The sequence below is a fragment of the Amaranthus tricolor genome, chromosome 6, assembly GCF_026212465.1.
Source record: "Amaranthus tricolor cultivar Red isolate AtriRed21 chromosome 6, ASM2621246v1, whole genome shotgun sequence".
Lineage (NCBI taxonomy): Eukaryota > Viridiplantae > Streptophyta > Magnoliopsida > Caryophyllales > Amaranthaceae > Amaranthus > Amaranthus tricolor.
The window spans coordinates 11,169,919-11,197,525 of NC_080052.1; the positions used below are offsets into that span (position 1 = coordinate 11,169,919).

Genomic DNA, 27,607 nt, shown 5'->3' on the forward strand with positions numbered 1-27,607 from the left:
GTGTGATTTCTACCTTGGTGAACATCGATATTTATAGGTTCTTCCTACAATTACATTGTATGCATTTACATTAGAGTAAATCTATTAATTATCTTCAACATTATATTTAATCACTCCTCCTTGAATGCATTCTAATTACGTAAAAGAGTAAAATATTATTACAATATATCTATTTAATATTGCATCATTAAAACCTTGTCAGGAAAAACCTAATGGGATAAAAACCTGAACGAAGGGAAAAAGGGTGTAGTGAGTACGATTCTCCCCTGAGGTCAACGAATATCTCGTAGGTGACACACTCCAATTTTATGTACAAGTTGTTCGAACCTTTTTTATGGAAGGGACTTTATGAACAAATCTGTAAGATTTTCGATTGATAGAATTTGTTTGACTTTTACTATTTTATTCTTCTGGAGGTCATCTGCGAAGAAAAGTTTTGGTGCTATGTGTTTGGTTTGATCCCCTTTTATAAAGTCTTAACTAACTTGTTCAATACAACTGGTATTATCTTCATAAATTATAGTTGGAGAATTTTTTATTGTGCTTATCCCACATTCTTCTTGAATATGACGTATCATTGAGCTTAACTAGACGCATTCTCTACTTGTTTCATATGTGAATCTCCAAGATCTTGTGGTACCTTCATATGTGAATACATATCCATTTTGTGATTTAGCCTTATTTGGATCTGATAAGTATCCAGCATTTTGGTATCCAACAAGAGTAGCATCTTGCTTTGATCGATAAAATAATGCGAGATCTTTAGTTCCTCGAAGGTAGCACAATAAATGTTTTATCCCACTCCAATGTCTCTTTGTTGGTGAATTACTATACCTAGCTAATAAATCAACAGCGAAAGCAATATCATGTTTTTTATTATTAGCTAGATACATCAGGGCTCCAATTGCGCTTAAGTATGACACATCAAGGCTAAGAATCTCCTCGTCTTCTTCAAAAAGTCAAAATGGATCATCTTTTAGTTTTAATGTTCGCACTTTCATTAGAGAGCTCAACAAATGAGCATTGTCCATATAAAATCTTTTTAGAACCTTTTCAGTATAGTTGGATTGGTGCACAAGCATTTCACCCCTTAAGTACTCTATTTGTAATTCAAGGCAAAATTTTATTTTCCCAAGATCTTTCAATTCAAATTCTTTCATCAGTTTGCAGTTTGTTCAAATTCTTTGGGAGTTTTAATGATGTTTAAATGAACAACATAAACTGTAACTATGGAAAATCCTGATATAGTCCGTTTAATGAATACACTAGGACTAATTTCATCAGAAGGGAAAAAGGGGTCCAACACGAGGACTTCCCAGGAGGTCACCTATCCTAGTACTACTCTCGCTCAAGCACGCTTAACTGCGGAGTTCTGATGGGATCCGGTGCATTAGTGCTGGTATAATCGCACCCGTTCATTCACCGTAACAATTTGTCTACATGCGCATTGCCGCCCAAAAAAAAACCCAGAGCATTCCAAAGCTCATAAATTCGCAACCGAGACCCCTATTTCGAGCCTTCTTCTTCCCAAATACTGTTTTTCACCCTCCCGGTAATGGCCGATTCAGAAAAGAGTCCGCCGGCTGTAAAAGCCAGGTGAAGTCGCAAAAAAAAAAAAGACAAAATATTTATGAAATCCACGCAACACTTGGAGATAAAGAGGCCGTCCACGCCAGGCACGCTTCCGCGGGGAGTTCCGACGGGATCCGGTGCAATTTCCGCTTACACAAACGCACCGATGCACGCCTCTTTCGAACAATTCCTTCGTATGCGCATCGACCCGCCTCAACGGGTCCTAACTTTTGAGTGCCCGTAAATTCGAGGTCGGGACCCCGTTGCAGTTATATTTTTATAAATAAAATTACTTCCAAGGAGTATATTACCATAATCACTGAAATGCCTTTTGCTCAAGTGTAGCGGAAAGAATTCGCAAATAGAAAAGAAAAAAAAAGAAGGGAAAAAGAGGTGCAACACGAGGACTTCCCAGGAGGTCACCCATCCTAGTACTACTCTCGCCCAAGCAGCTTAACTGCGGACTTCTGATGGGATCCGGTGCATTAGTGCTGGTATGATCGCACTCGTTCATTCACCGTAACAATTTGTCTACATGCGCATTGTCGACCAAAAAAAAAAAACCCAGAGCATTCCAATGCTCGTAAATTCGCAACCGAGACCCCTATTTCGAGCCTTCTTCTTCCCAAATACTGTTTTCACCCTCCCGGTATTGTCCCATTCACAAAAGAGTCCGCCGGCTGTAAAAGCCAGGTGAACACGCAACAAAAAAAAGACAAAATGATTATGAAATCCGCGCAACACTTGAAAATCAAGAGGCCATCCATGCCAGGCACGCTTCCGCGGGGAGTTCCGACGGGATCCTGTGCAATTTCCGCTTACACGAACGCACCGATGCACGCCTCTTTCGAGCAATTCGTTCGTATGCGCATCGACCCGCGTCAACGGGTCCTAACCTTCGAGTGCCCGTAAATTCGAGGTCGGGACCCGGTTGCGAGTTATATTTTGATAAATAAAATTACTTCCAAAGATTATATTACCATAATCACTGAAATGCCTTTTGCTCAAGTGGAGCAGAAAGAATTCGCAAATAAAAACGATAAAAAAAAAAGAAGGGAAAAAGGGGTGCAACACGAGGACTTCCCAGGAGGTCACCCATCCTAGTACTACTCTCGCCCAAGCACGCTTAATTGCGGAGTTCTGATGGGATCCGGTGCATTAGTGCTGGTATGATCGCACCCGTTCATTCATCGTAACAATTCGTCTACATGCGCGTTGCCGACAAAAAAAAAAACCCAGAGCATTCCAATGCTCGTAAATTCTCAACCGAGACCCCTATTTCGAGCCTTCTTCTACCCAAATACTGTTTTCACCCACCCGGTATTGTCTCATTCACAAAAGAGTCCGCCGGCTGTAAAAGCCAGGTGAACTCGCAACAAAAAAACGACAAAATGTTTATGAAATCCGTGCACCACATGGAAATCAAGAGGCCATCCATGCCAGGCACGCTTCCGCGGGGAGTTCCGACGGGATCCGGTGCAATTTCCGCTTACACGAAAGCACCGATGCACGTCTCTTTCGAGCAATTCGTTCGTATGCGCATCGACCCGCGTCAACGGGTCCTAACCTTCGAGTGCCCGTAAATACGAGGTCGGGACCCGGTTGCGAGTTATATTTTTATAAATAAAATTACTGCGAAAGAGTATATTACCATAATCACTGAAATGCCTTTTGCTCAGTGGAGCGGAAAGAATTCGCAAATAAAAACGATAAAAAAAAAAGAAGGGAAAAAGGAGTGCAACACGAGGACTTCCCAGGAGGTCACCCATCCTAATACAACTCTCGCCGAAGCACGCTTAACGGCGAAGTTCTGATCGGATCCGGTGCATTAGTGCTGGTATGATCGCACCCGTTCATTCACCAAAACAATTTGTCTACATGCGCATTGCCGACCAAAAAAAAAACCCAAAGCATTCCAATGCTCGTAAATTCGCAACCGAGACCCCTATTTCGAGCCTTCTTCTACCCAAATACTGTTTTCACCCTCCCGGTATTGTCCCATTCACAAAAGAGTCCGCCGGCTGTAAAAGCCAGGTGAACTCGCAACAAAAAAACGACAAAATGTTTATGAAATCCGTGCACCACTTGGAAATCAAGAGGCCATCCATGGCAGGCACGCTTCCGCGGGGAGTTCCGACGGGATCCGGTGCAATTTCCGCTTACACGAAAGCACCGATGCACGTCTCTTTCGAGCAATTCGTTCGTATGCGCATCGACCCGCGTCAACGGGTCCTAACCTTCGAGTGCCCGTAAATTCGAGGTCGGGACCCGGTTGCGAGGTATATTTTTATAAATAAAATTACTTCCAAAGATTATATTACCATAATCACTGAAATGCCTTTTGCTCAAGTGGAGCAGAAAGAATTCGCAAATAAAAACGATAAAAAAAAAAGAAGGGAAAAAGGGGTGCAACTCGAGGACTTCCCAGGAGGTCACCCATGCTAGTACTACTCTCGCCCAAGCACGCTTAATTGCGGAGTTCTGATGGGATCCGGTGCATTAGTGCTGGTATGATCGCACCCGTTCATTCATCGTAACAATTTGTCTACATGCGCGTTGCCGACAAAAAAAAAACCCAGAGCATTCCAATGCTCGTAAATTCGCAACCGAGACCCCTATTTCGAGCCTTCTTCTACCCAAATACAGTTTTCACCCTCCCGGTATTGTCCCATTCACAAAAGAGTCCGCCGGCTGTAAAAGCCAGGTGAACTCGCAACAAAAAAACGACAAAATGTTTATGAAATCCGTGCACCACTTGGAAATCAAGAGGCCATCCATGCCAGGCACGCTTCCGCGGGGAGTTCCGACGGGATCCGGTGCAATTTCCGCTTACACGAAAGCACCGATGCACGTCTCTTTCGAGCAATTCGTTCGTATGCGCATCGACCCGCGTCAACGGGTCCTAACCTTCGAGTGCCCGTAAATACGAGGTCGGGACCCGGTTGCGAGTTATATTTTTATAAATAAAATTACTTCCAAAGAGTATATTACCATAATCACTGAAATGCCTTTTGCTCAAGTGGAGCGGAAAGAATTCGCAAATAAAAACGATAAAAAAAAAAGAAGGGAAAAAGGAGTGCAACACGAGGACTTCCCAGGAGGTCACCCATCCTAATACAACTCTCGCCCAAGCACGCTTAACTGCGGTGTTCTGATGGGATCCGGTGCATTAGTGCTGGTATGATCGCACCCGTTCATTCACCAAAACAATTTGTCTACATCCGCATTGCCGACCAAAAAAAAAACCCAAAGCATTCCAATGCTCGTAAATTCGCAACCGAGACCCCTATTTCGAGCCTTCTTCTACCCAAATACTGTTTTCACCCTCCCGGTATTGTCCCATTCACAAAAGAGTCCGCCGGCTGTAAAAGCCAGGTGAACTCGCAACAAAAAAACGACAAAATGTTTATGAAATCCGTGCACCACTTGGAAATCAAGAGGCCATCCATGCCAGGCACGCTTCCGCGGGGAGTTCCGACGGGATCCGGTGCAATTTCCGCTTACACGAAAGCACCGATGCACGTCTCTTTCGAGCAATTCGTTCGTATGCGCATCGACCCGCGTCAACGGGTCCTAACCTTCGAGTGCCCGTAAATACGAGGTCGGGACCCGGTTGTGAGTTATATTTTTATAAATAAAATTACTTCCAAAGAGTATATTACCATAATCACTGAAATGCCTTTTGCTCAAGTGGAGCGGAAAGAATTCGCAAATAAAAACGATAAAAAAAAAAGAAGGGAAAAAGGAGTGCAACACGAGGACTTCCCAGGAGGTCACCCATCCTAATACAACTCTCGCCCAAGCACGCTTAATTGCGGAGTTCTGATGGGATCCGGTGCATTAGTGCTGGTATGATCGCACCCGTTCATTCAACGTAACAATTTGTCTACATGCGCGTTGCCGACAAAAAAAAAAAACCCAGAGCATTCCAATGCTCGTAAATTCGCAACCGAGACCCCTATTTCGAGCCTTCTTCTACCCAAATACTGTTTTCACCCTCCCGGTATTGTCCCATTCACAAAAGAGTCCGCCGGCTGTAAAAGCCAGGTGAACTCGCAACAAAAAAACGACAAAATGCTTATGAAATCCGTGCACCACTTGGAAATCAAGAGGCCATCCATGCCAGGCACGCTTCCGCGGGGAGTTCCGACGGGATCCGGTGCAATTTCCGCTTACACGAAAGCACCGATGCACGTCTCTTTCGAGCAATTCGTTCGTATGCGCATCGACTCGCGTCAACGGGTCCTAACCTTCGAGTGCCCGTAAATACGAGGTCGGGACCCGGTTGCGAGTTATATTTTTATAAATAAAATTACTTCCAAAGAGTATATTACCATAATCACTGAAATGCCTTTTGCTCAAGTGGAGCAGAAAGAATTCGCAAATAAAAACGATAAAAAAAAAAGAAGGGAAAAAGGAGTGCAACACGAGGACTTCCCAGGAGGTCACCCATCCTAATACAACTCTCGCCCAAGCACGCTTAACTGCGGAGTTCTGATGGGATCCGGTGCATTAGTGCTGGTATGATCGCACCCGTTCATTCACCAAAACAATTTGTCTACATGTGCATTGCTGACAAAAAAAAAAACCCAAAGCATTCCAATGCTCGTAAATTCGCAACCGAGACCCCTATTTCGAGCCTTCTTCTTCCCAAATACTGTTTTTCACCCTCCCGGTATTGTCCCATTCACAAAAGAGTCCGCCGGCTGTAAAAGCCAGGTGAAATCGCAACAAAAAAAGACAAAATGTTTATGAGATCCGCGCAACACATGGAAATCAAGAGGCCATCCATGCCAGGCACGCTTCCGCGGGGAGTTCCGATGGGATCCGGTGCAATTTCCGCTTACACGAACGCACCGATGCACGCCTTTTTTGAACAATTCGTTCGTATGCGCATCGACCCGCGTCAACGAGACCTTACCTTCTAGTGCCCGTAAATTCGAGGTCGTGACCCGGTTGCGAGTTATATTTGTATAAATAAAATTACTTCCAAAGAGTATATTACTATAATCACTGAAATGCCTTTTGCTCAAGTGGAGCGGAAAGAATTCGCAAATGAAAACGATAAAAAAAAAAGAAGGGAAAAAGGGGTGCAACACGAGCACTTCCCAGGAGGTCACCCATCCTAGTACTACTCTTGCCCAAGCACGCTTCACTGCGGAGTTCTGATGGGATCCGGTGCATTAGTGCTGGTATGATCGCACCCGTTCATTCACCGTAACAATTTGTATACATGCGCATTGCCGACCAAAAAAAAACCCAGAGCATTCCAAAGCTCGTAAACTCGCAACCGAGACCCCTCTTTCGAGCCTTCTTCTTCCCAAATACTGTTTTTCACCCTCCCGGTATTGTCCCATTCCCAAAAGATTCCGCCGTCTGTAAAAGCAAGGTGAACTCGCAACAAAAAAACGACAAAATGTTTATGAAATCCGTGCACCACTCTGAAATCAAGAGGCCATCCATGCCAGGCACGCTTCCGCGGGGAGTTCCGACGGGATCCGGTGCAATTTCCGCTTACACGAAAGCACCGATGCACGTCTCTTTCGAGCAATTCGTTCGTATGCGCATCGACCCGCGTCAACGGGTCCTAACCTTCGAGTGCCCATAAATTCGAGGTCGGGACCCGGTTGCGAGTTATATTTTTATAAATAAAATTACTTCCAAAGATTATATTACCATAATCACTGAAATGCCTTTTGCTCAAGTGGAGCAGAAAGAATTCGCAAATAAAAACGATAAAAAAAAGAAGGGAAAAAGGGGTGCAACACGAGGACTTCCCAGGAGGTCACCCATCCTAGTACTACTCTCGCCCAAGCACGCTTAATTGCGGAGTTCTGATGGGATCCGGTGCATTAGTGCTGGTATGATCGCACCCGTTCATTCAACGTAACAATTTGTCTACATGCGCGTTGCCGACAAAAAAAAAAAAACCCAGAGCATTCCAATGCTCGTAAATTCGCAACCGAGACCCCTATTTCGAGCCTTCTTCTACCCAAATACTGTTTTCACCCTCCCGGTATTGTCCCATTCACAAAAGAGTCCGCCGGCTGTAAAAGCCAGGTGAACTCGCAACAAAAAAACGACAAAATGTTTATGAAATCCGTGCACCACTTGGAAATCAAGAGGCCATCCATGCCAGGCACGCTTCCACGGGGAGTTCCGACGGGATCCGGTGCAATTTCCGCTTACACGAAAGCACCGATGCACGTCTCTTGCGAGCAATTCGTTCGTATGCGCATCGACCCGCGTCAACGGGTCCTAACCTTCGAGTGCCCGTAAATTCGAGGTCGGGACCCGGTTGCGAGTTATATTTTTATAAATAAAATTACTTCCAAAGATTATATTACCATAAACATTGAAATGCCTTTTGCTCAAGTGGAGCAGAAAGAATTCGCAAATAAAAACGATAAAAAAAAAGAAGGGAAAAAGGGGTGCAACACGAGGACTTCCCAGGAGGTCACCCATCCTAGTACTACTCTCGCCCAAGCACGCTTAACTGCGGAGTTCTGATGGGATCCGGTGCATTAGTGCTGGTATGATCGCACCCGTTCATTCACCGTAACAATTTGTATACATGCGCATTGCCGACCAAAAAAAAACCCAGAGCATTCCAAAGCTTGTAAACTCGCAACCGAGACCCCTCTTTCGAGCCTTCTTCTTCCCAAATACTGTTTTTCACCCTCCCGGTATTGTCCCATTCCCAAAAGAGTCCGCCGTCTGTAAAAGCAAGGTGAACTCGCAACAAAAAAAAGACAAAATGTTTATGAAATCCGCGCAACACTTGGAATTCAAGAGGCCATCCATGCCAGGCACGCTTCCGCGGGGAGTTCCGACGGGTCCGTTGCAATTTCCGCTTACACGAACGCACCGATGCACGCCTCTTTCGAACAATTCGTTCGTATGCGCATCGACCCGCGTCAACGGGTCCTTACCTTCGAGTGCCCGTAAATTCGAGGTCGGGACCCGGTTGCGAGTTATATTTTTATAAATAAAATTACTTCCAAAGAGTATATTACTATAATCACCGAAATTCCTTTTGCTCAAGTGGAGCGGAAAGAATTCGCAAATGAAAACGATAAAGAAAAAAAAAAGAAGGGAAAAAGGGGTGCAACACGAGGACTTCCCAGGAGGTCACCCATCCTAGTACTACTCTCGCCCAAGCACGCTTAACTGCGGAGTTCTGATGGGATCCGGTGCATTGGTGCTGGTATGATCGCACCCGTTCATTCACCGTAACAATTTGTATATATGCGCATTGCTGACCAAAAAAAAACCCAGAGCATTCCAAAGCTCGTAAACTCGCAACCGAGACCCCTCTTTCAAGCCTTCTCCTTCCCAAATACTGTTTTTCACCCTCCCGGTATTGTCCCATTCCCAAAAGAGTCCGCCGGCTGTAAAAGCAAGGTGAACTCGCAACAAAAAAAAGACAAAATGTTTATGAAATCCGCGCAACACTTGGAATTCAAGAGGCCATCCATGCCAGGCACGCTTCCGCGGGGAGTTCCGACGGGTCCGTTGCAATTTCCGCTTACACGAACGCACCGATGCACGCCTCTTTCGAACAATTCGTTCGTATGCGCATCGACCCGCGTCAACGGGTCCTTACCTTCGAGTGCCCGTAAATTCGAGGTCGGGACCCGGTTGCGAGTTATATTTTTATAAATAAAATTACTTCCAAAGAGTATATTACTATAATCACCGAAATTCCTTTTGCTCAAGTGGAGCGGAAAGAATTCGCAAATGAAAACGATAAAGAAAAAAAAAAGAAGGGAAAAAGGGGTGCAACACGAGGACTTCCCAGGAGGTCACCCATCCTAGTACTACTCTCGCCCAAGCACGCTTAACTGCGGAGTTCTGATGGGATCCGGTGCATTGGTGCTGGTATGATCGCACCCGTTCATTCACCGTAACAATTTGTATATATGCGCATTGCTGACCAAAAAAAAACCCAGAGCATTCCAAAGCTCGTAAACTCGCAACCGAGACCCCTCTTTCAAGCCTTCTCCTTCCCAAATACTGTTTTTCACCCTCCCGGTATTGTCCCATTCCCAAAAGAGTCCGCCGGCTGTAAAAGCAAGGTGAACTCGCAACAAAAAAAAGACAAAATGTTTATGAAATCCGCGCAACACTTGGAATTCAAGAGGCCATCCATGCCAGGCACGCTTCCGCGGGGAGTTCCGACGGGTCCGTTGCAATTTCCGCTTACACGAACGCACCGATGCACGCCTCTTTCGAACAATTCGTTCGTATGCGCATCGACCCGCGTCAACGGGTCCTTACCTTCGAGTGCCCGTAAATTCGAGGTCGGGACCCGGTTGCGAGTTATATTTTTATAAATAAAATTACTTCCAAAGAGTATATTACCATAATCACTGAAATGCCTTTTGCTCAAGTGGAGCGGAAAGAATTCGCAAATAAAAACGATAAAAAAAAAAGAAGGGAAAAAGGAGTGCAACACGAGGACTTCCCAGGAGGTCACCCATCCTAATACAACTCTCGCCCAAGCACGCTTAACTGCGGAGTTCTGATGGCATCCGGTGCATTAGTGCTGGTATGATCGCACCCGTTCATTCACCAAAACAATTTGTCTACATGCGCATTGCCGACCAAAAAAAAAACCCAAAGCATTCCAATGCTCGTAAATTCGCAACCGAGACCCCTATTTCGAGCCTTCTTCTACCCAAATACTGTTTTCACCCTCCCGGTATTGTCCCATTCACAAAAGAGTCCGCCGGCTGTAAAAGCCAGGTGAACTCGCAACAAAAAAACGACAAAATGTTTATGAAATCCGTGCACCACTTGGAAATCAAGAGGCCATCCATGCCAGGCACGCTGCCGCGGGGAGTTCCGACGGGATCCGGTGCAATTTCCGCTTACACGAAAGCACCGATGCACGTCTCTTTCGAGCAATTCGTTCGTATGCGCATCGACCCGCGTCAACGGGTCCTAACCTTCGAGTGCCCATACATTCGAGGTCGGGACCCGGTTGCGAGTTATATTTTTATAAATAAAATTACTTCCAAAGATTATATTACCATAATCACTGAAATGCCTTTTGCTCAAGTGGAGCAGAAAGAATTCGCAAATAAAAAAGATAAAAAAAAAGAAGGGAAAAAGGGGTGCAACACGAGGACTTCCCAGGAGGTCACCCATCCTAGTACTACTCTCGCCCAAGCACGCTTAATTGCGTAGTTCTGATGGGATCCGGTGCATTAGTGCTGGTATGATCGCACCCGTTCATTCATCGTAACAATTTGTCTACATGCGCGTTGCCGACAAAAAAAAAAAACCCAGAGCATTCCAATGCTCGTAAATTCGCAACCGAGACCCCTATTTCGAGCCTTTTTCTACCCAAATACTGTTTTCACCCTCCCGGTATTGTCTCATTCACAAAAGAGTCCGCCGGCTGTAAAAGCCAGGTGAACTCGCAACAAAAAAACGACAAAATGTTTATGAAATCCGTGCACCACTTGGAAATCAAGAGGCCATCCATGCCAGGCACGCTTCCGCGGGGAGTTCCGACGGGATCCGGTGCAATTTCCGCTTACACGAAAGCACCGATGCACGTCTCTTTCGAGCAATTCGTTCGTATGCGCATCGACCCGCGTCAACGGGTCCTAACCTTCGAGTGCCCGTAAATACGAGGTCGGGACCCGGTTGCGAGTTATATTTTTATAAATAAAATTACTTCGAAAGAGTATATTACCATAATCACTGAAATGCCTTTTTCTCAGTGGAGCGGAAAGAATTCGCAAATAAAAACGATAAAAAAAAAAAGAAGGGAAAAAGGAGTGCAACACGAGGACTTCCCAGGAGGTCACCCATCCTAATACAACTCTCGCCCAAGCACGCTTAACTGCGAAGTTCTGATGGGATCCGGTGCATTAGTGCTGGTATGATCGCATCCGTTCATTCACCAAAACAATTTGTCTACATGCGCATTGCCGACCAAAAAAAAAACCCAAAGCATTCCAATGCTCGTAAATTCGCAACCGAGACCCCTATTTCGAGCCTTCTTCTACCCAAATACTGTTTTCACCCTCCCGGTATTGTCCCATTCACAAAAGAGTCCGCCGGCTGTAAAAGCCAGGTGAACTCGCAACAAAAAAACGACAAAATGTTTATGAAATCCGTGCACCACTTGGAAATCAAGAGGCCATCCATGCCAGGCACGCTTCCGCGGGGAGTTCCGACGGGATCCGGTGCAATTTCCGCTTTCACGAAAGCACCGATGCACGTCTCTTTCGAGCAATTCGTTCGTATGCGCATCGACCCGCGTCAACGGGTCCTAACCTTCGAGTGCCCGTAAATACGAGGTCGGGACCCGGTTGCGAGTTATATTTTTATAAATAAAATTACTTCCAAAGATTATATTACCATAATCACTGAAATGCCTTTTGCTCAAGTGGAGCAGAAAGAATTCGCAAATAAAAACGATAAAAAAAAAGAAGGGAAAAAGGGGTGCAACACGAGGACTTCCCAGGAGGTCACCCATCCTAGTACTACTCTCGCCCAAGCACGCTTAATTGCGGAGTTCTGATGGGATCCGGTGCATTAGTGCTGGTATGATCGCACCCGTTCATTCATCGTAACAATTTGTCTACATGCGCGATGCCGACAAAAAAAAAAAACCCAGAGCATTCCAATGCTCGTAAATTCGCAACCGAGACCCCTATTTCGAGCCTTCTTCTACCCAAATATACTGTTTTCACCCTCCCGGTATTGTCCCATTCACAAAAGAGTCCGCCGGCTGTAAAAGCCAGGTGAACTCGCAACAAAAAAACGACAAAATGTTTATGAAATCCGTGCACCACTCTGAAATCAAGAGGCCATCCATGCCAGGCACGCTTCCGCGGGGAGTTCCGACGGGATCCGGTGCAATTTCCGCTTACACGAAAGCACCGATGCACGTCTCTTTCGAGCAATTCGTTCGTATGCGCATCGACCCGCGTCAACGGGTCCTAACCTTCGAGTGCCCATAAATTCGAGGTCGGGACCCGGTTGCGAGTTATATTTTTATAAATAAAATTACTTCCAAAGATTATATTACCATAATCACTGAAATGCCTTTTGCTCAAGTGGAGCAGAAAGAATTCGCAAATAAAAACGATAAAAAAAAAGAAGGGAAAAAGGGGTGCAACACGAGGACTTCCCAGGAGGTCACCCATCCTAGTACTACTCTCGCCCAAGCACGCTTAATTGCGGAGTTCTGATGGGATCAGGTGCATTAGTGCTGGTATGATCGCACCCGTTCATTCAACGTAACAATTTGTCTACATGCGCGTTGCCGACAAAAAAAAAAACCCAGAGCATTCCAATGCTCGTAAATTCGCAACCGAGACCCCTATTTCGAGCCTTCTTCTACCCAAATACTGTTTTCACCCTCCCGGTATTGTCCCATTCACAAAATAGTCCGCCGGCTGTAAAAGCCAGGTGAAATCGCAACAAAAAAAGACAAAATGTTTATGAGATCCGCGCAACACATGGAAATCAAGAGGCCATCCATGCCAGGCACGCTTCCGCGGGGAGTTCCGACGGGATCCGGTGCAATTTCCGCTTTCACGAACGCACCGATGCACGCCTTTTTTGAACAATTCGATCGTATGCGCATCGACCCGCGTCAACGAGACCTTACCTTCTAGTGCCCGTAAATTCGAGGTCGGGACCCGGTTGCGAGTTATATTTGTATAAATAAAATTACTTCCAAAGAGTATATTACTATAATCACTGAAATGCCTTTTGCTCAAGTGGAGCGGAAAGAATTCGCAAATGAAAACGATAAAAAAAAAAAGAAGGGAAAAAGGGGTGCAACACGAGCACTTCCCAGGAGGTCACCCATCCTAGTACTACTCTCGCCCAAGCACGCTTCACTGCGGAGTTCTGATGTGATCCGGTGCATTAGTGGTGGTATGATCGCACCCGTTCATTCACCGTAACAATTTGTCTACATGCGCGTTGCCGACCAAAAAAAAAAACCCAGAGCATTCCAAAGCTCGTAAATTCGCAACCGAGACCCCTATTTCGAGCCTTCTTCTTCCAAAATACTGTTTTTCACCCTTCCGGTAATGTCCCATTCACAAAAGTGTCCGCCGGCTGTAAAAGCTAGGTGACATCGCAACAGAAAAAAGACAAAATGTTTATGAGATCCGCAAAACACATGGAAATCAAGAGGCCATCCATGCGAGGTACGTTTCCGCGGGGAGTTCCGACGGGATCCGGTGCAATTTTCGCTTACACGAACGCACCGATGCACGCCTCTTTCGAACAATTCGTTCGTATGCGCATCGAACCGCGTCAACGGGTCCTAACCTTCGAGTTCCCGTAAATTCGAGGTCGGGACCCGGATGCGAATTATATTTTTATAAATAAATTTACTTCCAAAGGGTATATTACTATAATCATTGAAATGCATTTTGCTCAAGTGGAGCGGAAAGAATTCGCAAATGAAAACGATAAAAAAAAAAGAAGGGAAAAAGGGGTGCAACACGAGGACTTCCCAGGAGGTCATCCATCCTAGTACTACTCTCGCCCAAGCACGCTTAACTGCGGAGTTCTGATGGGATCCGGTGCATTAATGCTGGTTTGATCGCACCCGTTCATTCACCGTAAATTCGCAACACTTGGAAATCAAGAGGCCATCCATGCCAGGCACGCTTCCGCGGGGAGTTCCGACAGGTCCGGTGCAATTTCCGCTTACACGAACGCACCGATGCACGCCTCTTTCGAACAATTTGTTCGTATGCGCATCGACCCGCGTCAACGGGTCCTTACCTTCGAGTGCCCGTAAATTCGAGGTCTGGACCCGGTTGCGAGTTATATTTTTATAAATAAAATTACTTCCAAAGAGTATATTACTATAATCACCGAAATTCCTTTTGCTCAAGTGGAGCGGAAAGAATTCGCAAATGAAAACGATAAAAAAAAAAAAGAAGGGAAAAAGGGGTGCAACACGAGGACTTCCCAGGAGGTCACCCATCCTAGTACTACTCTCGCCCAAGCACGCTTAACTGCGGAGTTCTGATGGGATCCGATGCATTAGTGCTGGTATGATCGCACCCGTTCATTCACCGTAACAATTTGTATACATGCGCATTGCCGACCAAAAAAAAACCCAGAGCATTCCAAAGCTCGTAAATTCGCAACCGAGACCCCTATTTCGAGCCTTCTTCTACCCAAATACTGTTTTCACCCTCCCGGTATTGTCCCATTCACAAAAGAGTCCGCCGGCTTTAAAAGCCAGGTGAACTCGCAACAAAAAAACGACAAAATGTTTATGAAATCCGTGCACCACTTGGAAATCAAGAGGCCATCCATGCCAGGAACGCTTCCGCGGGGAGTTCCGACGGGATCCGGTGCAATTTCCGCTTACACGAAAGCACCGATGCACGTCTCTTTCGAGCAATTCGTTCGTATGCGCATCGACCCGCGTCAACGGGTCCTAACCTTCGAGTGCCCGTAAATTCGAGGTCGGGACCCGGTTGCGAGTTATATTTTTATAAATAAAATTACTTCCAAAGATTATATTACCATAATCACTGAAATGCCTTTTGCTCAAGTGGAGCAGAAAGAATTCGCAAATAAAAACGATAAAAAAAAAAGAAGGGAAAAAGGGGTGCAACACGAGGACTTCCCAGGAGGTCACCCATCCTAGTACTACTCTCGCCCAAGCACGCTTAACTGCGAAGTTCTGATGGGATCCGGTGCATTAGTGCTGGTATGATCGCACCCGTTCATTCATCGTAACAATTTGTCTACATGCGCGTTGCCGACAAAAAAAAAAACCCAGAGCATTCCAATGCTCGTAAATTCGCAACCGAGACCCCTATTTCGAGCCTTCTTCTACCCAAATATACTGTTTTCACCCTCCCGGTATTGTCCCATTCACAAAAGAGTCCGCCGGCTGTAAAAGCCAGGTGAACTCGCAACAAAAAAACGACAAAATGTTTATGAAATCCGTGCACCACTCTGAAATCAAGAGGCCATCCATGCCAGGCACGCTTCCGCGGGGAGTTCCGACGGGATCCGGTGCAATTTCCGCTTACACGAAAGCACCGATGCACGTCTCTTTCGAGCAATTCGTTCGTATGCGCATCGACCCGCGTCAACGGGTCCTAACCTTCGAGTGCCCATAAATTCGAGGTCGGGACCCGGTTGCGAGTTATATTTTTATAAATAAAATTACTTCCAAAGATTATATTACCATAATCACTGAAATGCCTTTTGCTCAAGTGGAGCAGAAAGAATTCGCAAATAAAAACGATAAAAAAAAAGAAGGGAAAAAGGGGTGCAACACGAGGACTTCCCAGGAGGTCACCCATCCTAGTACTACTCTCGCCCAAGCACGCTTAATTGCGGAGTTCTGATGGGATCAGGTGCATTAGTGGTGGTATGATCGCACCCGTTCATTCAACGTAACAATTTGTCTACATGCGCGTTGCCGACAAAAAAAAAAACCCAGAGCATTCCAATGCTCGTAAATTCGCAACCGAGACCCCTATTTCGAGCCTTCTTCTACCCAAATACTGTTTTCACCCTCCCGGTATTGTCCCATTCACAAAATAGTCCGCCGGCTGTAAAAGCCAGGTGAACTCGCAACAAAAAAACGACAAAATGTTTATGAAATCCGTGCACCACTTGGAAATCAAGAGGCCATCCATGCCAGGCACGCTTCCGCGGGGAGTTCCGACGGGATCCGGTGCAATTTCCGCTTACACGAAAGCACCGATGCACGTCTCTTTCGAGCAATTCGTTCGTATGCGCATCGACCCGCGTCAACGGGTCCTAACCTTCGAGTGCCCGTAAATTCGAGGTCGGGACCCGGTTGCGAGTTATATTTTTATAAATAAAATTACTTCCAAAGATTATATTACCATAATCATTGAAATGCCTTTTGCTCAAGTGGAGCAGAAAGAATTCGCAAATAAAAACGATAAAAAAAAAGAAGGGAAAAAGGGGTGCAACTCGAGGACTTCCCAGGAGGTCACCCATCCTAGTACTACTCTCGCCCAAGCACGCTTAATTGCGGAGTTCTGATGGGATCCGGTGCATTAGTGCTGGTATGATCGCACCCGTTCATTCATCGTAACAATTTGTCTACATGCTCGTTGCCGACAAAAAAAAAAACCCCAGAGCATTCCAATGCTCGTAAATTCACAACCGAGACCCCTATTTCGAGCCTTCTTCTACCCAAATACTGTTTTCACCCTCCCGGTATTGTCCCATTCACAAAAGAGTCCGCCGGCTGTAAAAGCCAGGTGAACTCGCAACAAAAAAACGACAAAATGTTTATGAAATCCGTGCACCACTTGGAAATCAAGAGGCCATCCATGCCAGGCACGCTTCCGCGGGGAGTTCCGACGGGATCCGGTGCATTTTCCGCTTACTCGAAAGCACCGATGCACGTCTCTTTCGAGCAATTCGTTCGTATGCGCATCGACCCGCGTCAACGGGTCCTAACCTTCGAGTGCCCGTAAATACGAGGTCGGGACCCGGTTGCGAGTTATATTTTTATAAATAAAATTACTTCCAAAGAGTATATTACCATAATCACTGAAATGCCTTTTGCTCAAGTGGAGCGGAAAGAATTCGCAAATAAAAACGATAAAAAAAAAAGAAGGGAAAAAGGAGTGCAACACGAGGACTTCCCAGGAGGTCACCCATCCTAATACAACTCTCGCCCAAGCACGCTTAACTGCGGAGTTCTGATGGCATCCGGTGCATTAGTGCTGGTATGATCGCACCCGTTCATTCACCAAAACAATTTGTCTACATGCGCATTGCCGACCAAAAAAAAAACCCAAAGCATTCCAATGCTCGTAAATTCGCAACCGAGACCCCTATTTCGAGCCTTCTTCTACCCAAATACTGTTTTCACCCTCCCGGTATTGTCCCATTCACAAAAGAGTCCGCCGGCTGTAAAAGCCAGGTGAACTCGCAACAAAAAAACGACAAAATGTTTATGAAATCCGTACACCACTTGGAAATCAAGAGGCCATCCATGCCAGGCACGCTTCCGCGGGGAGTTCCGACGGGATCCGGTGCATTTTCCGCTTACACGAAAGCACCGATGCACGTCTCTTTCGAGCAATTCGTTCGTATGCGCATCGACCCGCGTCAACGGGTCCTAACCTTCGAGTGCCCGTAAATACGAGGTCGGGACCCGGTTGCGAGTTATATTTTTATAAATAAAATTACTTCCAAAGAGTATATTACCATAATCACTGAAATGCCTTTTGCTCAAGTGGAGCGGAAAGAATTCGCAAATAAAAACGATAAAAAAAAGAAGGGAAAAAGGAGTGCAACACGAGGACTTCCCAGGAGGTCACCCATCCTAATACAACTCTCGCCCAAGCACGCTTAACTGCGGAGTTCTGATGGGATCCGGTGCATTAGTGCTGGTATGATCGCACCCGTTCATTCACCAAAACAATTTGTCTACATGCGCATTGCCGACCAAAAAAAAAACCCAAAGCATTCCAATGCTCGTAAATTCGCAACCGAGACCCCTATTTCGAGCCTTCTTCTTCCCAAATACTGTTTTCCACCCTCCCGGTATTGTCCCATTCACAAAAGAGTCCGCCGGCTGTAAAAGCCAGGTGAAATCGCAACAAAAAAAGACAAAATGTTTATGAGATCCGCGCAACACATGGAAATCAAGAGGCCATCCATGCCAGGCACGCTTCCGCGGGGAATTCCGACGGGATCCGGTGCAATTTCCGCTTACACGAACGCACCGATGCACGCCTTTTTTGAACAATTCGATCGTATGCGCATCGACCCGCGTCAACGAGACCTTACCTTCTAGTGCCCGTAAATTCGAGGTCGTGACCCGGTTGCGAGTTATATTTGTATAAATAAAATTACTTCCAAAGAGTATATTACTATAATCACTGAAATGCCTTTTGCTCAAGTGGAGCGGAAAGAATTCGCAAATGAAAACGATAAAAAAAAAAAGAAGGGAAAAAGGGGTGCAACACGAGGACTTCTCAGGAGGTCACCCATCCTAGTACTACTCTCGCCCAAGCACGCTTCACTGCGGAGTTCTGATGTGATCCGGTGCATTAGTGGTGGTATGATCGCACCCGTTCATTCACCGTAACAATTTGTCTACATGCGCGTTGCCGACCAAAAAAAAAACCCAGAGCATTCCAAAGCTCGTAAATTCGCAACCGAGACCCCTATTTCGAGCCTTCTTCTTCCCAAATACTGTTTTTCACCCTTCCGGTAATGTCCCATTCACAAAAGCGTCCGCCGGCTGTAAAAGCTAGGTGACATCGCAACAGAAAAAAGACAAAATGTTTATGAGATCCGCAAAACACATGGAAATCAAGAGGCCATCCATGCGAGGTACGTTTCCGCGGGGAGTTCCGACGGGATCCGGTGCAATTTTCGCTTACACGAACGCACCGATACACGCCTCTTTCGAACAATTCGTTCGTATGCGCATCGAACCGCGTCAACGGGTCCTAACCTTCGAGTTCCCGTAAATTCGAGGTCGGGACCCGGATGCGAATTATATTTTTATAAATAAATTTACTTCCAAAGGGTATATTACTATAATCATTGAAATGCATTTTGCTCAAGTGGAGCGGAAAGAATTCGCAAATGAAAACGATAAAAAAAAAGAAGGGAAAAAGGGGTGCAACACGAGGACTTCCCAGGAGGTCATCCATCCTAGTACTACTCTCGCCCAAGCACGCTTAACTGCGGAGTTCTGATGGGATCCGGTGCATTAATGCTGGTTTGATCGCACCCGTTCATTCACCGTAAATTCGCAACACTTGGAATTCAAGAGGCCATCCATGCCAGGCACGCTTCCGCGGGGAGTTCCGACGGGTCCGGTGCAATTTCCGCTTACACGAACGCACCGATGCACGCCTCTTTCGAACAATTCGTTCGTATGCGCATCGACCCGCGTCAACGGGTCCTTACCTTCGAGTGCCCGTAAATTCGAGGTCGGGACCCGGTTGCGAGTTATATTTTTATAAATAAAATTACTTCCAAAGAGTATATTACTATAATCACCGAAATTCCTTTTGCTCAAGTGGAGCGGAAAGAATTCGCAAATGAAAACGATAAAGAAAAAAAAAAGAAGGGAAAAAGGGGTGCAACACGAGGACTTCTCAGGAGGTCACCCATCCTAGTACTACTCTCGCCCAAGCACGCTTAACTGCGGAGTTCTGATGGGATCCGGTGCATTGGTGCTGGTATGATCGCACCCGTTCATTCACCGTAACAATTTGTATATATGCGCATTGCTGACCAAAAAAAAACCCAGAGCATTCCAAAGCTCGTAAACTCGCAACCGAGACCCCTCTTTCAAGCCTTCTCCTTCCCAAATACTGTTTTTCACCCTCCCGGTATTGTCCCATTCCCAAAAGAGTCCGCCGGCTGTAAAAGCAAGGTGAACTCGCAACAAAAAAAAGACAAAATGTTTATGAAATCCGCGCAACACTTGGAATTCAAGAGGCCATCCATGCCAGGCACGCTTCCGAGGGGAGTTCCGACGGGTCCGGTGCAATTTCCGCTTACACGAACGCACCGATGCACGCCTCTTTCGAACAATTTGTTCGTATGCGCATCGACCCGCGTCAACGGGTCCTTACCTTCGAGTGCCCGTAAATTCGAGGTCGGGACCCGGTTGCGAGTTATATTTTTATAAATAAAATTACTTCCAAAGAGTATATTACTATAATCACCGAAATTCCTTTTGCTCAAGTGGAGCGGAAAGAATTCGCAAATGAAAACGATAAAAAAAAAAAAAAAGAAGGGAAAAAGGGGTGCAACACGAGGACTTCTCAGGAGGTCACCCATCCTAGTACTACTCTCGCCCAAGCACGCTTAACTACGGAGTTCTGATGGGATCCGGTGCATTAGTGCTGGTATGATCGCACCCGTTCATTCACCGTAACAATTTGTATACATGCGCATTGCCGACAAAAAAAAACCCAGAGCATTCCAAAGCTCGTAAACTCGCAACCGAGACCCCTCTTTCGAGCCTTCTTCTTCCCAAATACTGTTTTTCACCCTCCCGGTATTGTCCCATTCACAAAAGAGTCCGCCGGCTGTAAAAGCCAGGTGAACTCGCAACAAAAAAACGACAAAATGTTTATGAAATCCGTGCACCACTCTGAAATCAAGAGGACATCCATGCCAGGCACGCTTCCGCGGGGAGTTCCGACGGGATCCGGTGCAATTTCCGCTTACACGAAAGCACCGATGCACGTCTCTTTCGAGCAATTCGTTCGTATGCGCATCGACCCGCGTCAACGGGTCCTAACCTTCGAGTGCCCATAAATTCGAGGTCGGGACCCGGTTGCGAGTTATATTTTTATAAATAAAATTGCTTCCAAAGATTATATTACCATAATCACTGAAATGCCTTTTGCTCAAGTGGAGCAGAAAGAATTCGCAAATAAAACGATAAAAAAAAAAAAAAGAAGGGAAAAAGGGGTGCAACACGAGGACTTCCCAGGAGGTCACCCATCCTAGTACTACTCTCGCCCAAGCACGCTTAACTGAGGAGTTCTGATAGGATCCGGTGCATTAGTGCTGGTATGATCGCACCCGTTCATTCACCGTAACAATTTGTATACAAGCGCATTGCCGACCAAAAAAAAACCCAGAGCATTCCAAAGCTCGTAAACTCGCAACCGAGACCCCTCTTTCGAGCCTTCTTATTCCCAAATACTGTTTTTCACCCTCCCGGTATTGTCCCATTCCCAAAAGAGTCTGCCGTCTGTAAAAGCAAGGTGAACTCGCAACAAAAAAAAGACAAAATGTTTATGAAATCCGCGCAACACTTGGAATTCAAGAGGCCATCCATGCCAGGCACGCTTCCGCGGGGAGTTCCGACGGGTCCGGTGCAATTTCCGCTTACACGAACGCACCGATGCACGCCTCTTTCGAACAATTCGTTCGTATGCGCATCGACCCGCGTCAACGGGTCCTTACCTTCGAGTGCCCGTAAATTCGAGGTCGGGACCCGGTTGCGAGTTATATTTTTATAAATAAAATTACTTCCAAAGAGTATATTACTATAATCACCGAAATTCCTTTTGCTCAAGTGGAGCGGAAAGAATTCGCAAATGAAAACGATAAAAAAAAAAAAAAAGAAGGGAAAAAGGGGTGCAACACGAGGACTTCTCAGGAGGTCACCCATCCTAGTACTACTCTCGCCCAAGCACGCTTAACTGCGGAGTTCTGATGGGATCCGGTGCATTAGTGCTGGTATGATCGCACCCGTTCATTCACCGTAACAATTTGTATACATGCGCATTGCCGACAAAAAAAAACCCAGAGCATTCCAAAGCTCGTAAACTCGCAACCGAGACCCCTCTTTCGAGCCTTCTTCTTCCCAAATACTGTTTTTCACCCTCCCGGTATTGTCCCATTCACAAAAGAGTCCGCCGGCTGTAAAAGCCAGGTGAACTCGCAACAAAAAAACGACAAAATGTTTATGAAATCCGTGCACCACTCTGAAATCAAGAGGACATCCATGCCAGGCACGCTTCCGCGGGGAGTTCCGACGGGATCCGGTGCAATTTCCGCTTACACGAAAGCACCGATGCACGTCTCTTTCGAGCAATTCGTTCGTATGCGCATCGACCCGCGTCAACGGGTCCTAACCTTCGAGTGCCCATAAATTCGAGGTCGGGACCCGGTTGCGAGTTATATTTTTATAAATAAAATTGCTTCCAAAGATTATATTACCATAATCACTGAAATGCCTTTTGCTCAAGTGGAGCAGAAAGAATTCGCAAATAAAACGATAAAAAAAAAAAAAAGAAGGGAAAAAGGGGTGCAACACGAGGACTTCCCAGGAGGTCACCCATCCTAGTACTACTCTCGCCCAAGCACGCTTAACTGAGGAGTTCTGATAGGATCCGGTGCATTAGTGCTGGTATGATCGCACCCGTTCATTCACCGTAACAATTTGTATACAAGCGCATTGCCGACCAAAAAAAAACCCAGAGCATTCCAAAGCTCGTAAACTCGCAACCGAGACCCCTCTTTCGAGCCTTCTTATTCCCAAATACTGTTTTTCACCCTCCCGGTATTGTCCCATTCCCAAAAGAGTCTGCCGTCTGTAAAAGCAAGGTGAACTCGCAACAAAAAAAAGACAAAATGTTTATGAAATCCGCGCAACACTTGGAATTCAAGAGGCCATCCATGCCAGGCACGCTTCCGCGGGGAGTTCCGACGGGTCCGGTGCAATTTCCGCTTACACGAACGCACCGATGCACGCCTCTTTCGAACAATTCGTTCGTATGCGCATCGACCCGCGTCAACGGGTCCTTACCTTCGAGTGCCCGTAAATTCGAGGTCGGGACCCGGTTGCGAGTTATATTTTTATAAATAAAATTACTTCCAAAGAGTATATTACTATAATCACCGAAATTCCTTTTGCTCAAGTGGAGCGGAAAGAATTCGCAAATGAAAACGATAAAAAAAAAAAAAAAGAAGGGAAAAAGGGGTGCAACACGAGGACTTCTCAGGAGGTCACCCATCCTAGTACTACTCTCGCCCAAGCACGCTTAACTGCGGAGTTCTGATGGGATCCGGTGCATTAGTGCTGGTATGATCGCACCCGTTCATTCACCGTAACAATTTGTATACATGCGCATTGCCGACAAAAAAAAACCCAGAGCATTCCAAAGCTCGTAAACTCGCAACCGAGACCCCTCTTTCGAGCCTTCTTCTTCCCAAATACTGTTTTTCACCCTCCCGGTATTGTCCCATTCACAAAAGAGTCCGCCGGCTGTAAAAGCCAGGTGAACTCGCAACAAAAAAACGACAAAATGTTTATGAAATCCGTGCACCACTCTGAAATCAAGAGGACATCCATGCCAGGCACGCTTCCGCGGGGAGTTCCGACGGGATCCGGTGCAATTTCCGCTTACACGAAAGCACCGATGCACGTCTCTTTCGAGCAATTCGTTCGTATGCGCATCGACCCGCGTCAACGGGTCCTAACCTTCGAGTGCCCATAAATTCGAGGTCGGGACCCGGTTGCGAGTTATATTTTTATAAATAAAATTGCTTCCAAAGATTATATTACCATAATCACTGAAATGCCTTTTGCTCAAGTGGAGCAGAAAGAATTCGCAAATAAAACGATAAAAAAAAAAAAAAGAAGGGAAAAAGGGGTGCAACACGAGGACTTCCCAGGAGGTCACCCATCCTAGTACTACTCTCGCCCAAGCACGCTTAACTGAGGAGTTCTGATAGGATCCGGTGCATTAGTGCTGGTATGATCGCACCCGTTCATTCACCGTAACAATTTGTATACAAGCGCATTGCCGACCAAAAAAAAACCCAGAGCATTCCAAAGCTCGTAAACTCGCAACCGAGACCCCTCTTTCGAGCCTTCTTATTCCCAAATACTGTTTTTCACCCTCCCGGTATTGTCCCATTCCCAAAAGAGTCTGCCGTCTGTAAAAGCAAGGTGAACTCGCAAGAAAAAAAAGACAAAATGTTTATGAAATCCGCGCAACACTTGGAATTCAAGAGGCCATCCATGCCAGGCACGCTTCCGCGGGGAGTTCCGACGGGTCCGGTGCAATTTTCGCTTACACGAACGCACCGATGCACGCCTCTTTCGAACAATTCGTTCGTATGCGCATCGACCCGCGTCAACGGGTCCTTACCTTCGAGTGCCCGTAAATTCGAGGTCGGGACCCGGTTGCGAGTTATATTTTTATAAATAAAATTACTTCCAAAGAGTATATTACTATAATCACCGAAATTCCTTTTGCTCAAGTGGAGCGGAAAGAATTCGCAAATGAAAACGATAAAAAAAAAAAAAAGAAGGGAAAAAGGGGTGCAACACGAGGACTTCTCAGGAGGTCACCCATCCTAGTACTACTCTCGCCCAAGCACGCTTAACTGCGGAGTTCTGATGGGATCCGGTGCATTAGTGCTGGTATGATCGCACCCGTTCATTCACCGTAACAATTTGTATACATGCGCATTGCCGACAAAAAAAAACCCAGAGCATTCCAAAGCTCGTAAACTCGCAACCGAGACCCCTCTTTCGAGCCTTCTTCTTCCCAAATACTGTTTTTCACCCTCCCGGTATTGTCCCATTCACAAAAGAGTCCGCCGGCTGTAAAAGCCAGGTGAACTCGCAACAAAAAAACGACAAAATGTTTATGAAATCCGTGCACCACTCTGAAATCAAGAGGACATCCATGCCAGGCACGCTTCCGCGGGGAGTTCCGACGGGATCCGGTGCAATTTCCGCTTACACGAAAGCACCGATGCACGTCTCTTTCGAGCAATTCGTTCGTATGCGCATCGACCCGCGTCAACGGGTCCTAACCTTCGAGTGCCCATAAATTCGAGGTCGGGACCCGGTTGCGAGTTATATTTTTATAAATAAAATTGCTTCCAAAGATTATATTACCATAATCACTGAAATGCCTTTCGCTCAAGTGGAGCAGAAAGAATTCGCAAATAAAACGATAAAAAAAAAAAAAAAAAAGAAGGGAAAAAGGGGTGCAACACGAGCACTTCCCAGGAGGTCACCCATCCTAGTACTATTCTCGCCCAAGCACGCTTAACTGCGGAGTTCTGATGGGATCCGGTGCATTAGTGCTGGTATGATCGCACCCGTTCATTCACCGTAACAATTTGTATACAAGCGCATTGCCGACCAAAAAAAAACCCAGAGCATTCCAAAGCTCGTAAACTCGCAACCGAGACCCCTCTGTCGAGCCTTCTTATTCCCAAATACTGTTTTTCACCCTCCCGGTATTGTCCCATTCCCAAAAGAGTCTGCCGTCTGTAAAAGCAAGGTGAACTCGCAACAAAAAAAAGACAAAATGTTTATGAAATCCGCGCAACACTTGGAATTCAAGAGGCCATCCATGCCAGGCACGCTTCCGCGGGGAGTTCCGACGGGTCCGGTGCAATTTCCGCTTACACGAACGCACCGATGCACGCCTCTTTCGAACAATTCGTTCGTATGCGCATCGACCCGCGTCAACGGGTCCTTACCTTCGAGTGCCCGTAAATTCGAGGTCGGGACCCGGTTGCGAGTTATATTTTTATAAATAAAATTACTTCCAAAGAGTATATTACTATAATCACCGAAATTCCTTTTGCTCAAGTGGAGCGGAAAGAATTCGCAAATGAAAACGATAAAAAAAAAAAAAAGAAGGGAAAAAGGGGTGCAACACGAGGACTTCTCAGGAGGTCACCCATCCTAGTACTACTCTCGCCCAAGCACGCTTAACTGCGGAGTTCTGATGGGATCCGGTGCATTAGTGCTGGTATGATCGCACCCGTTCATTCACCGTAACAATTTGTATACATGCGCATTGCCGACAAAAAAAAACCCAGAGCATTCCAAAGCTCGTAAACTCGCAACTGAGACCCCTCTTTCGAGCCTTCTTCTTCCCAAATACTGTTTTTCACCCTCCCGGTATTGTCCCATTCACAAAAGAGTCCGCCGGCTGTAAAAGCCAGGTGAACTCGCAACAAAAAAACGACAAAATGTTTATGAAATCCGTGCACCACTCTGAAATCAAGAGGACATCCATGCCAGGCACGCTTCCGCGGGGAGTTCCGACGGGATCCGGTGCAATTTCCGCTTACACGAAAGCACCGATGCACGTCTCTTTCGAGCAATTCGTTCGTATGCGCATCGACCCGCGTCAACGGGTCCTAACCTTCGAGTGCCCATAAATTCGAGGTCGGGACCCGGTTGCGAGTTATATTTTTATAAATAAAATTGCTTCCAAAGATTATATTACCATAATCACTGAAATGCCTTTTGCTCAAGTGGAGCAGAAAGAATTCGCAAATAAAACGATAAAAAAAAAAAAAAAAGAAGGGAAAAAGGGGTGCAACACGAGGACTTCCCAGGAGGTCACCCATCCTAGTACTACTCTCGCCCAAGCACGCTTAACTGAGGAGTTCTGATAGGATCCGGTGCATTAGTGCTGGTATGATCGCACCCGTTCATTCACCGTAACAATTTGTATACAAGCGCATTGCCGACCAAAAAAAAACCCAGAGCATTCCAAAGCTCGTAAACTCGCAACCGAGACCCCTCTTTCGAGCCTTCTTATTCCCAAATACTGTTTTTCACCCTCCCGGTATTGTCCCATTCCCAAAAGAGTCTGCCGTCTGTAAAAGCAAGGTGAACTCGCAAGAAAAAAAAGACAAAATGTTTATGAAATCCGCGCAACACTTGGAATTCAAGAGGCCATCCATGCCAGGCACGCTTCCGCGGGGAGTTCCGACGGGTCCGGTGCAATTTTCGCTTACACGAACGCACCGATGCACGCCTCTTTCGAACAATTCGTTCGTATGCGCATCGACCCGCGTCAACGGGTCCTTACCTTCGAGTGCCCGTAAATTCGAGGTCGGGACCCGGTTGCGAGTTATATTTTTATAAATAAAATTACTTCCAAAGAGTATATTACTATAATCACCGAAATTCCTTTTGCTCAAGTGGAGCGGAAAGAATTCGCAAATGAAAACGATAAAAAAAAAAAAAAGAAGGGAAAAAGGGGTGCAACACGAGGACTTCTCAGGAGGTCACCCATCCTAGTACTACTCTCGCCCAAGCACGCTTAACTGCGGAGTTCTGATGGGATCCGGTGCATTAGTGCTGGTATGATCGCACCCGTTCATTCACCGTAACAATTTGTATACATGCGCATTGCCGACAAAAAAAAACCCAGAGCATTCCAAAGCTCGTAAACTCGCAACCGAGACCCCTCTTTCGAGCCTTCTTCTTCCCAAATACTGTTTTTCACCCTCCCGGTATTGTCCCATTCACAAAAGAGTCCGCCGGCTGTAAAAGCCAGGTGAACTCGCAACAAAAAAACGACAAAATGTTTATGAAATCCGTGCACCACTCTGAAATCAAGAGGACATCCATGCCAGGCACGCTTCCGCGGGGAGTTCCGACGGGATCCGGTGCAATTTCCGCTTACACGAAAGCACCGATGCACGTCTCTTTCGAGCAATTCGTTCGTATGCGCATCGACCCGCGTCAACGGGTCCTAACCTTCGAGTGCCC

At 46.2% G+C, this 27,607-nt stretch overlaps 1 protein-coding gene and 40 non-coding genes across 41 annotated transcripts; all 41 read right to left on the bottom strand.

Moving 5' to 3' along the window:
• Positions 1 to 587: 587 nt before the first annotated feature.
• On the bottom strand, positions 588 to 1,160 carry LOC130815549 (secreted RxLR effector protein 161-like). Its single transcript, XM_057682037.1, has 2 exons — positions 1,088 to 1,160; positions 588 to 949 (listed from the first exon to the last, which is right to left on the bottom strand). The coding sequence occupies exons 1-2, from the start codon at positions 1,158 to 1,160 to the stop codon at positions 588 to 590; spliced, it is 435 nt and encodes a 144-aa protein (XP_057538020.1).
• A 134-nt stretch (positions 1,161 to 1,294) lies between these two features.
• On the bottom strand, positions 1,295 to 1,413 carry LOC130816716 (5S ribosomal RNA). The gene has a single exon (XR_009043255.1). It is a non-coding gene; the product is annotated as a 5S ribosomal RNA (ribosomal RNA).
• Positions 1,414 to 1,962: 549 nt separating this feature from the next.
• LOC130816724 (5S ribosomal RNA) lies at positions 1,963 to 2,080 on the bottom strand. The gene has a single exon (XR_009043264.1). It is a non-coding gene; the product is annotated as a 5S ribosomal RNA (ribosomal RNA).
• Positions 2,081 to 2,634: 554 nt separating this feature from the next.
• Positions 2,635 to 2,753, bottom strand: LOC130816520 (5S ribosomal RNA). Its single transcript, XR_009043049.1, has one exon. It is a non-coding gene; the product is annotated as a 5S ribosomal RNA (ribosomal RNA).
• A 551-nt stretch (positions 2,754 to 3,304) lies between these two features.
• LOC130816727 (5S ribosomal RNA) lies at positions 3,305 to 3,423 on the bottom strand. The gene has a single exon (XR_009043267.1). It is a non-coding gene; the product is annotated as a 5S ribosomal RNA (ribosomal RNA).
• Positions 3,424 to 3,975: 552 nt separating this feature from the next.
• Positions 3,976 to 4,094, bottom strand: LOC130816673 (5S ribosomal RNA). Its single transcript, XR_009043209.1, has one exon. It is a non-coding gene; the product is annotated as a 5S ribosomal RNA (ribosomal RNA).
• A 551-nt stretch (positions 4,095 to 4,645) lies between these two features.
• Positions 4,646 to 4,764, bottom strand: LOC130816680 (5S ribosomal RNA). Its single transcript, XR_009043216.1, has one exon. It is a non-coding gene; the product is annotated as a 5S ribosomal RNA (ribosomal RNA).
• Positions 4,765 to 5,316: 552 nt separating this feature from the next.
• Positions 5,317 to 5,435, bottom strand: LOC130816675 (5S ribosomal RNA). The gene has a single exon (XR_009043211.1). It is a non-coding gene; the product is annotated as a 5S ribosomal RNA (ribosomal RNA).
• A 553-nt stretch (positions 5,436 to 5,988) lies between these two features.
• LOC130816623 (5S ribosomal RNA) lies at positions 5,989 to 6,107 on the bottom strand. The gene has a single exon (XR_009043162.1). It is a non-coding gene; the product is annotated as a 5S ribosomal RNA (ribosomal RNA).
• A 552-nt stretch (positions 6,108 to 6,659) lies between these two features.
• Positions 6,660 to 6,778, bottom strand: LOC130816645 (5S ribosomal RNA). Its single transcript, XR_009043183.1, has one exon. It is a non-coding gene; the product is annotated as a 5S ribosomal RNA (ribosomal RNA).
• Positions 6,779 to 7,328: 550 nt separating this feature from the next.
• LOC130816522 (5S ribosomal RNA) lies at positions 7,329 to 7,447 on the bottom strand. Its single transcript, XR_009043050.1, has one exon. It is a non-coding gene; the product is annotated as a 5S ribosomal RNA (ribosomal RNA).
• A 553-nt stretch (positions 7,448 to 8,000) lies between these two features.
• Positions 8,001 to 8,119, bottom strand: LOC130816176 (5S ribosomal RNA). The gene has a single exon (XR_009042723.1). It is a non-coding gene; the product is annotated as a 5S ribosomal RNA (ribosomal RNA).
• A 555-nt stretch (positions 8,120 to 8,674) lies between these two features.
• Positions 8,675 to 8,793, bottom strand: LOC130816346 (5S ribosomal RNA). The gene has a single exon (XR_009042886.1). It is a non-coding gene; the product is annotated as a 5S ribosomal RNA (ribosomal RNA).
• A 555-nt stretch (positions 8,794 to 9,348) lies between these two features.
• On the bottom strand, positions 9,349 to 9,467 carry LOC130816347 (5S ribosomal RNA). The gene has a single exon (XR_009042887.1). It is a non-coding gene; the product is annotated as a 5S ribosomal RNA (ribosomal RNA).
• Positions 9,468 to 10,018: 551 nt separating this feature from the next.
• Positions 10,019 to 10,137, bottom strand: LOC130816684 (5S ribosomal RNA). The gene has a single exon (XR_009043220.1). It is a non-coding gene; the product is annotated as a 5S ribosomal RNA (ribosomal RNA).
• Positions 10,138 to 10,688: 551 nt separating this feature from the next.
• LOC130816676 (5S ribosomal RNA) lies at positions 10,689 to 10,807 on the bottom strand. The gene has a single exon (XR_009043212.1). It is a non-coding gene; the product is annotated as a 5S ribosomal RNA (ribosomal RNA).
• A 553-nt stretch (positions 10,808 to 11,360) lies between these two features.
• Positions 11,361 to 11,479, bottom strand: LOC130816681 (5S ribosomal RNA). Its single transcript, XR_009043217.1, has one exon. It is a non-coding gene; the product is annotated as a 5S ribosomal RNA (ribosomal RNA).
• A 551-nt stretch (positions 11,480 to 12,030) lies between these two features.
• On the bottom strand, positions 12,031 to 12,149 carry LOC130816524 (5S ribosomal RNA). The gene has a single exon (XR_009043052.1). It is a non-coding gene; the product is annotated as a 5S ribosomal RNA (ribosomal RNA).
• A 554-nt stretch (positions 12,150 to 12,703) lies between these two features.
• Positions 12,704 to 12,822, bottom strand: LOC130816671 (5S ribosomal RNA). Its single transcript, XR_009043207.1, has one exon. It is a non-coding gene; the product is annotated as a 5S ribosomal RNA (ribosomal RNA).
• Positions 12,823 to 13,374: 552 nt separating this feature from the next.
• LOC130816682 (5S ribosomal RNA) lies at positions 13,375 to 13,493 on the bottom strand. Its single transcript, XR_009043218.1, has one exon. It is a non-coding gene; the product is annotated as a 5S ribosomal RNA (ribosomal RNA).
• Positions 13,494 to 14,047: 554 nt separating this feature from the next.
• On the bottom strand, positions 14,048 to 14,166 carry LOC130816643 (5S ribosomal RNA). The gene has a single exon (XR_009043181.1). It is a non-coding gene; the product is annotated as a 5S ribosomal RNA (ribosomal RNA).
• Positions 14,167 to 14,511: 345 nt separating this feature from the next.
• Positions 14,512 to 14,630, bottom strand: LOC130816486 (5S ribosomal RNA). Its single transcript, XR_009043017.1, has one exon. It is a non-coding gene; the product is annotated as a 5S ribosomal RNA (ribosomal RNA).
• A 551-nt stretch (positions 14,631 to 15,181) lies between these two features.
• LOC130816491 (5S ribosomal RNA) lies at positions 15,182 to 15,300 on the bottom strand. Its single transcript, XR_009043021.1, has one exon. It is a non-coding gene; the product is annotated as a 5S ribosomal RNA (ribosomal RNA).
• Positions 15,301 to 15,853: 553 nt separating this feature from the next.
• On the bottom strand, positions 15,854 to 15,972 carry LOC130816714 (5S ribosomal RNA). Its single transcript, XR_009043253.1, has one exon. It is a non-coding gene; the product is annotated as a 5S ribosomal RNA (ribosomal RNA).
• Positions 15,973 to 16,523: 551 nt separating this feature from the next.
• On the bottom strand, positions 16,524 to 16,642 carry LOC130816642 (5S ribosomal RNA). The gene has a single exon (XR_009043180.1). It is a non-coding gene; the product is annotated as a 5S ribosomal RNA (ribosomal RNA).
• Positions 16,643 to 17,195: 553 nt separating this feature from the next.
• Positions 17,196 to 17,314, bottom strand: LOC130816685 (5S ribosomal RNA). The gene has a single exon (XR_009043221.1). It is a non-coding gene; the product is annotated as a 5S ribosomal RNA (ribosomal RNA).
• Positions 17,315 to 17,864: 550 nt separating this feature from the next.
• Positions 17,865 to 17,983, bottom strand: LOC130816625 (5S ribosomal RNA). Its single transcript, XR_009043163.1, has one exon. It is a non-coding gene; the product is annotated as a 5S ribosomal RNA (ribosomal RNA).
• Positions 17,984 to 18,536: 553 nt separating this feature from the next.
• LOC130816679 (5S ribosomal RNA) lies at positions 18,537 to 18,655 on the bottom strand. Its single transcript, XR_009043215.1, has one exon. It is a non-coding gene; the product is annotated as a 5S ribosomal RNA (ribosomal RNA).
• Positions 18,656 to 19,207: 552 nt separating this feature from the next.
• LOC130816644 (5S ribosomal RNA) lies at positions 19,208 to 19,326 on the bottom strand. The gene has a single exon (XR_009043182.1). It is a non-coding gene; the product is annotated as a 5S ribosomal RNA (ribosomal RNA).
• Positions 19,327 to 19,673: 347 nt separating this feature from the next.
• On the bottom strand, positions 19,674 to 19,792 carry LOC130816360 (5S ribosomal RNA). Its single transcript, XR_009042899.1, has one exon. It is a non-coding gene; the product is annotated as a 5S ribosomal RNA (ribosomal RNA).
• A 556-nt stretch (positions 19,793 to 20,348) lies between these two features.
• On the bottom strand, positions 20,349 to 20,467 carry LOC130816328 (5S ribosomal RNA). The gene has a single exon (XR_009042869.1). It is a non-coding gene; the product is annotated as a 5S ribosomal RNA (ribosomal RNA).
• A 554-nt stretch (positions 20,468 to 21,021) lies between these two features.
• LOC130816656 (5S ribosomal RNA) lies at positions 21,022 to 21,140 on the bottom strand. Its single transcript, XR_009043193.1, has one exon. It is a non-coding gene; the product is annotated as a 5S ribosomal RNA (ribosomal RNA).
• Positions 21,141 to 21,696: 556 nt separating this feature from the next.
• LOC130817243 (5S ribosomal RNA) lies at positions 21,697 to 21,815 on the bottom strand. Its single transcript, XR_009043756.1, has one exon. It is a non-coding gene; the product is annotated as a 5S ribosomal RNA (ribosomal RNA).
• Positions 21,816 to 22,369: 554 nt separating this feature from the next.
• Positions 22,370 to 22,488, bottom strand: LOC130816657 (5S ribosomal RNA). The gene has a single exon (XR_009043194.1). It is a non-coding gene; the product is annotated as a 5S ribosomal RNA (ribosomal RNA).
• A 556-nt stretch (positions 22,489 to 23,044) lies between these two features.
• LOC130817244 (5S ribosomal RNA) lies at positions 23,045 to 23,163 on the bottom strand. Its single transcript, XR_009043757.1, has one exon. It is a non-coding gene; the product is annotated as a 5S ribosomal RNA (ribosomal RNA).
• Positions 23,164 to 23,717: 554 nt separating this feature from the next.
• On the bottom strand, positions 23,718 to 23,836 carry LOC130816658 (5S ribosomal RNA). Its single transcript, XR_009043195.1, has one exon. It is a non-coding gene; the product is annotated as a 5S ribosomal RNA (ribosomal RNA).
• A 555-nt stretch (positions 23,837 to 24,391) lies between these two features.
• Positions 24,392 to 24,510, bottom strand: LOC130817245 (5S ribosomal RNA). Its single transcript, XR_009043758.1, has one exon. It is a non-coding gene; the product is annotated as a 5S ribosomal RNA (ribosomal RNA).
• A 558-nt stretch (positions 24,511 to 25,068) lies between these two features.
• Positions 25,069 to 25,187, bottom strand: LOC130816478 (5S ribosomal RNA). Its single transcript, XR_009043009.1, has one exon. It is a non-coding gene; the product is annotated as a 5S ribosomal RNA (ribosomal RNA).
• Positions 25,188 to 25,742: 555 nt separating this feature from the next.
• On the bottom strand, positions 25,743 to 25,861 carry LOC130817246 (5S ribosomal RNA). The gene has a single exon (XR_009043759.1). It is a non-coding gene; the product is annotated as a 5S ribosomal RNA (ribosomal RNA).
• Positions 25,862 to 26,417: 556 nt separating this feature from the next.
• LOC130816659 (5S ribosomal RNA) lies at positions 26,418 to 26,536 on the bottom strand. Its single transcript, XR_009043196.1, has one exon. It is a non-coding gene; the product is annotated as a 5S ribosomal RNA (ribosomal RNA).
• A 555-nt stretch (positions 26,537 to 27,091) lies between these two features.
• On the bottom strand, positions 27,092 to 27,210 carry LOC130816177 (5S ribosomal RNA). Its single transcript, XR_009042724.1, has one exon. It is a non-coding gene; the product is annotated as a 5S ribosomal RNA (ribosomal RNA).
• Between the last annotated feature and the right edge of the window lie 397 nt (positions 27,211 to 27,607).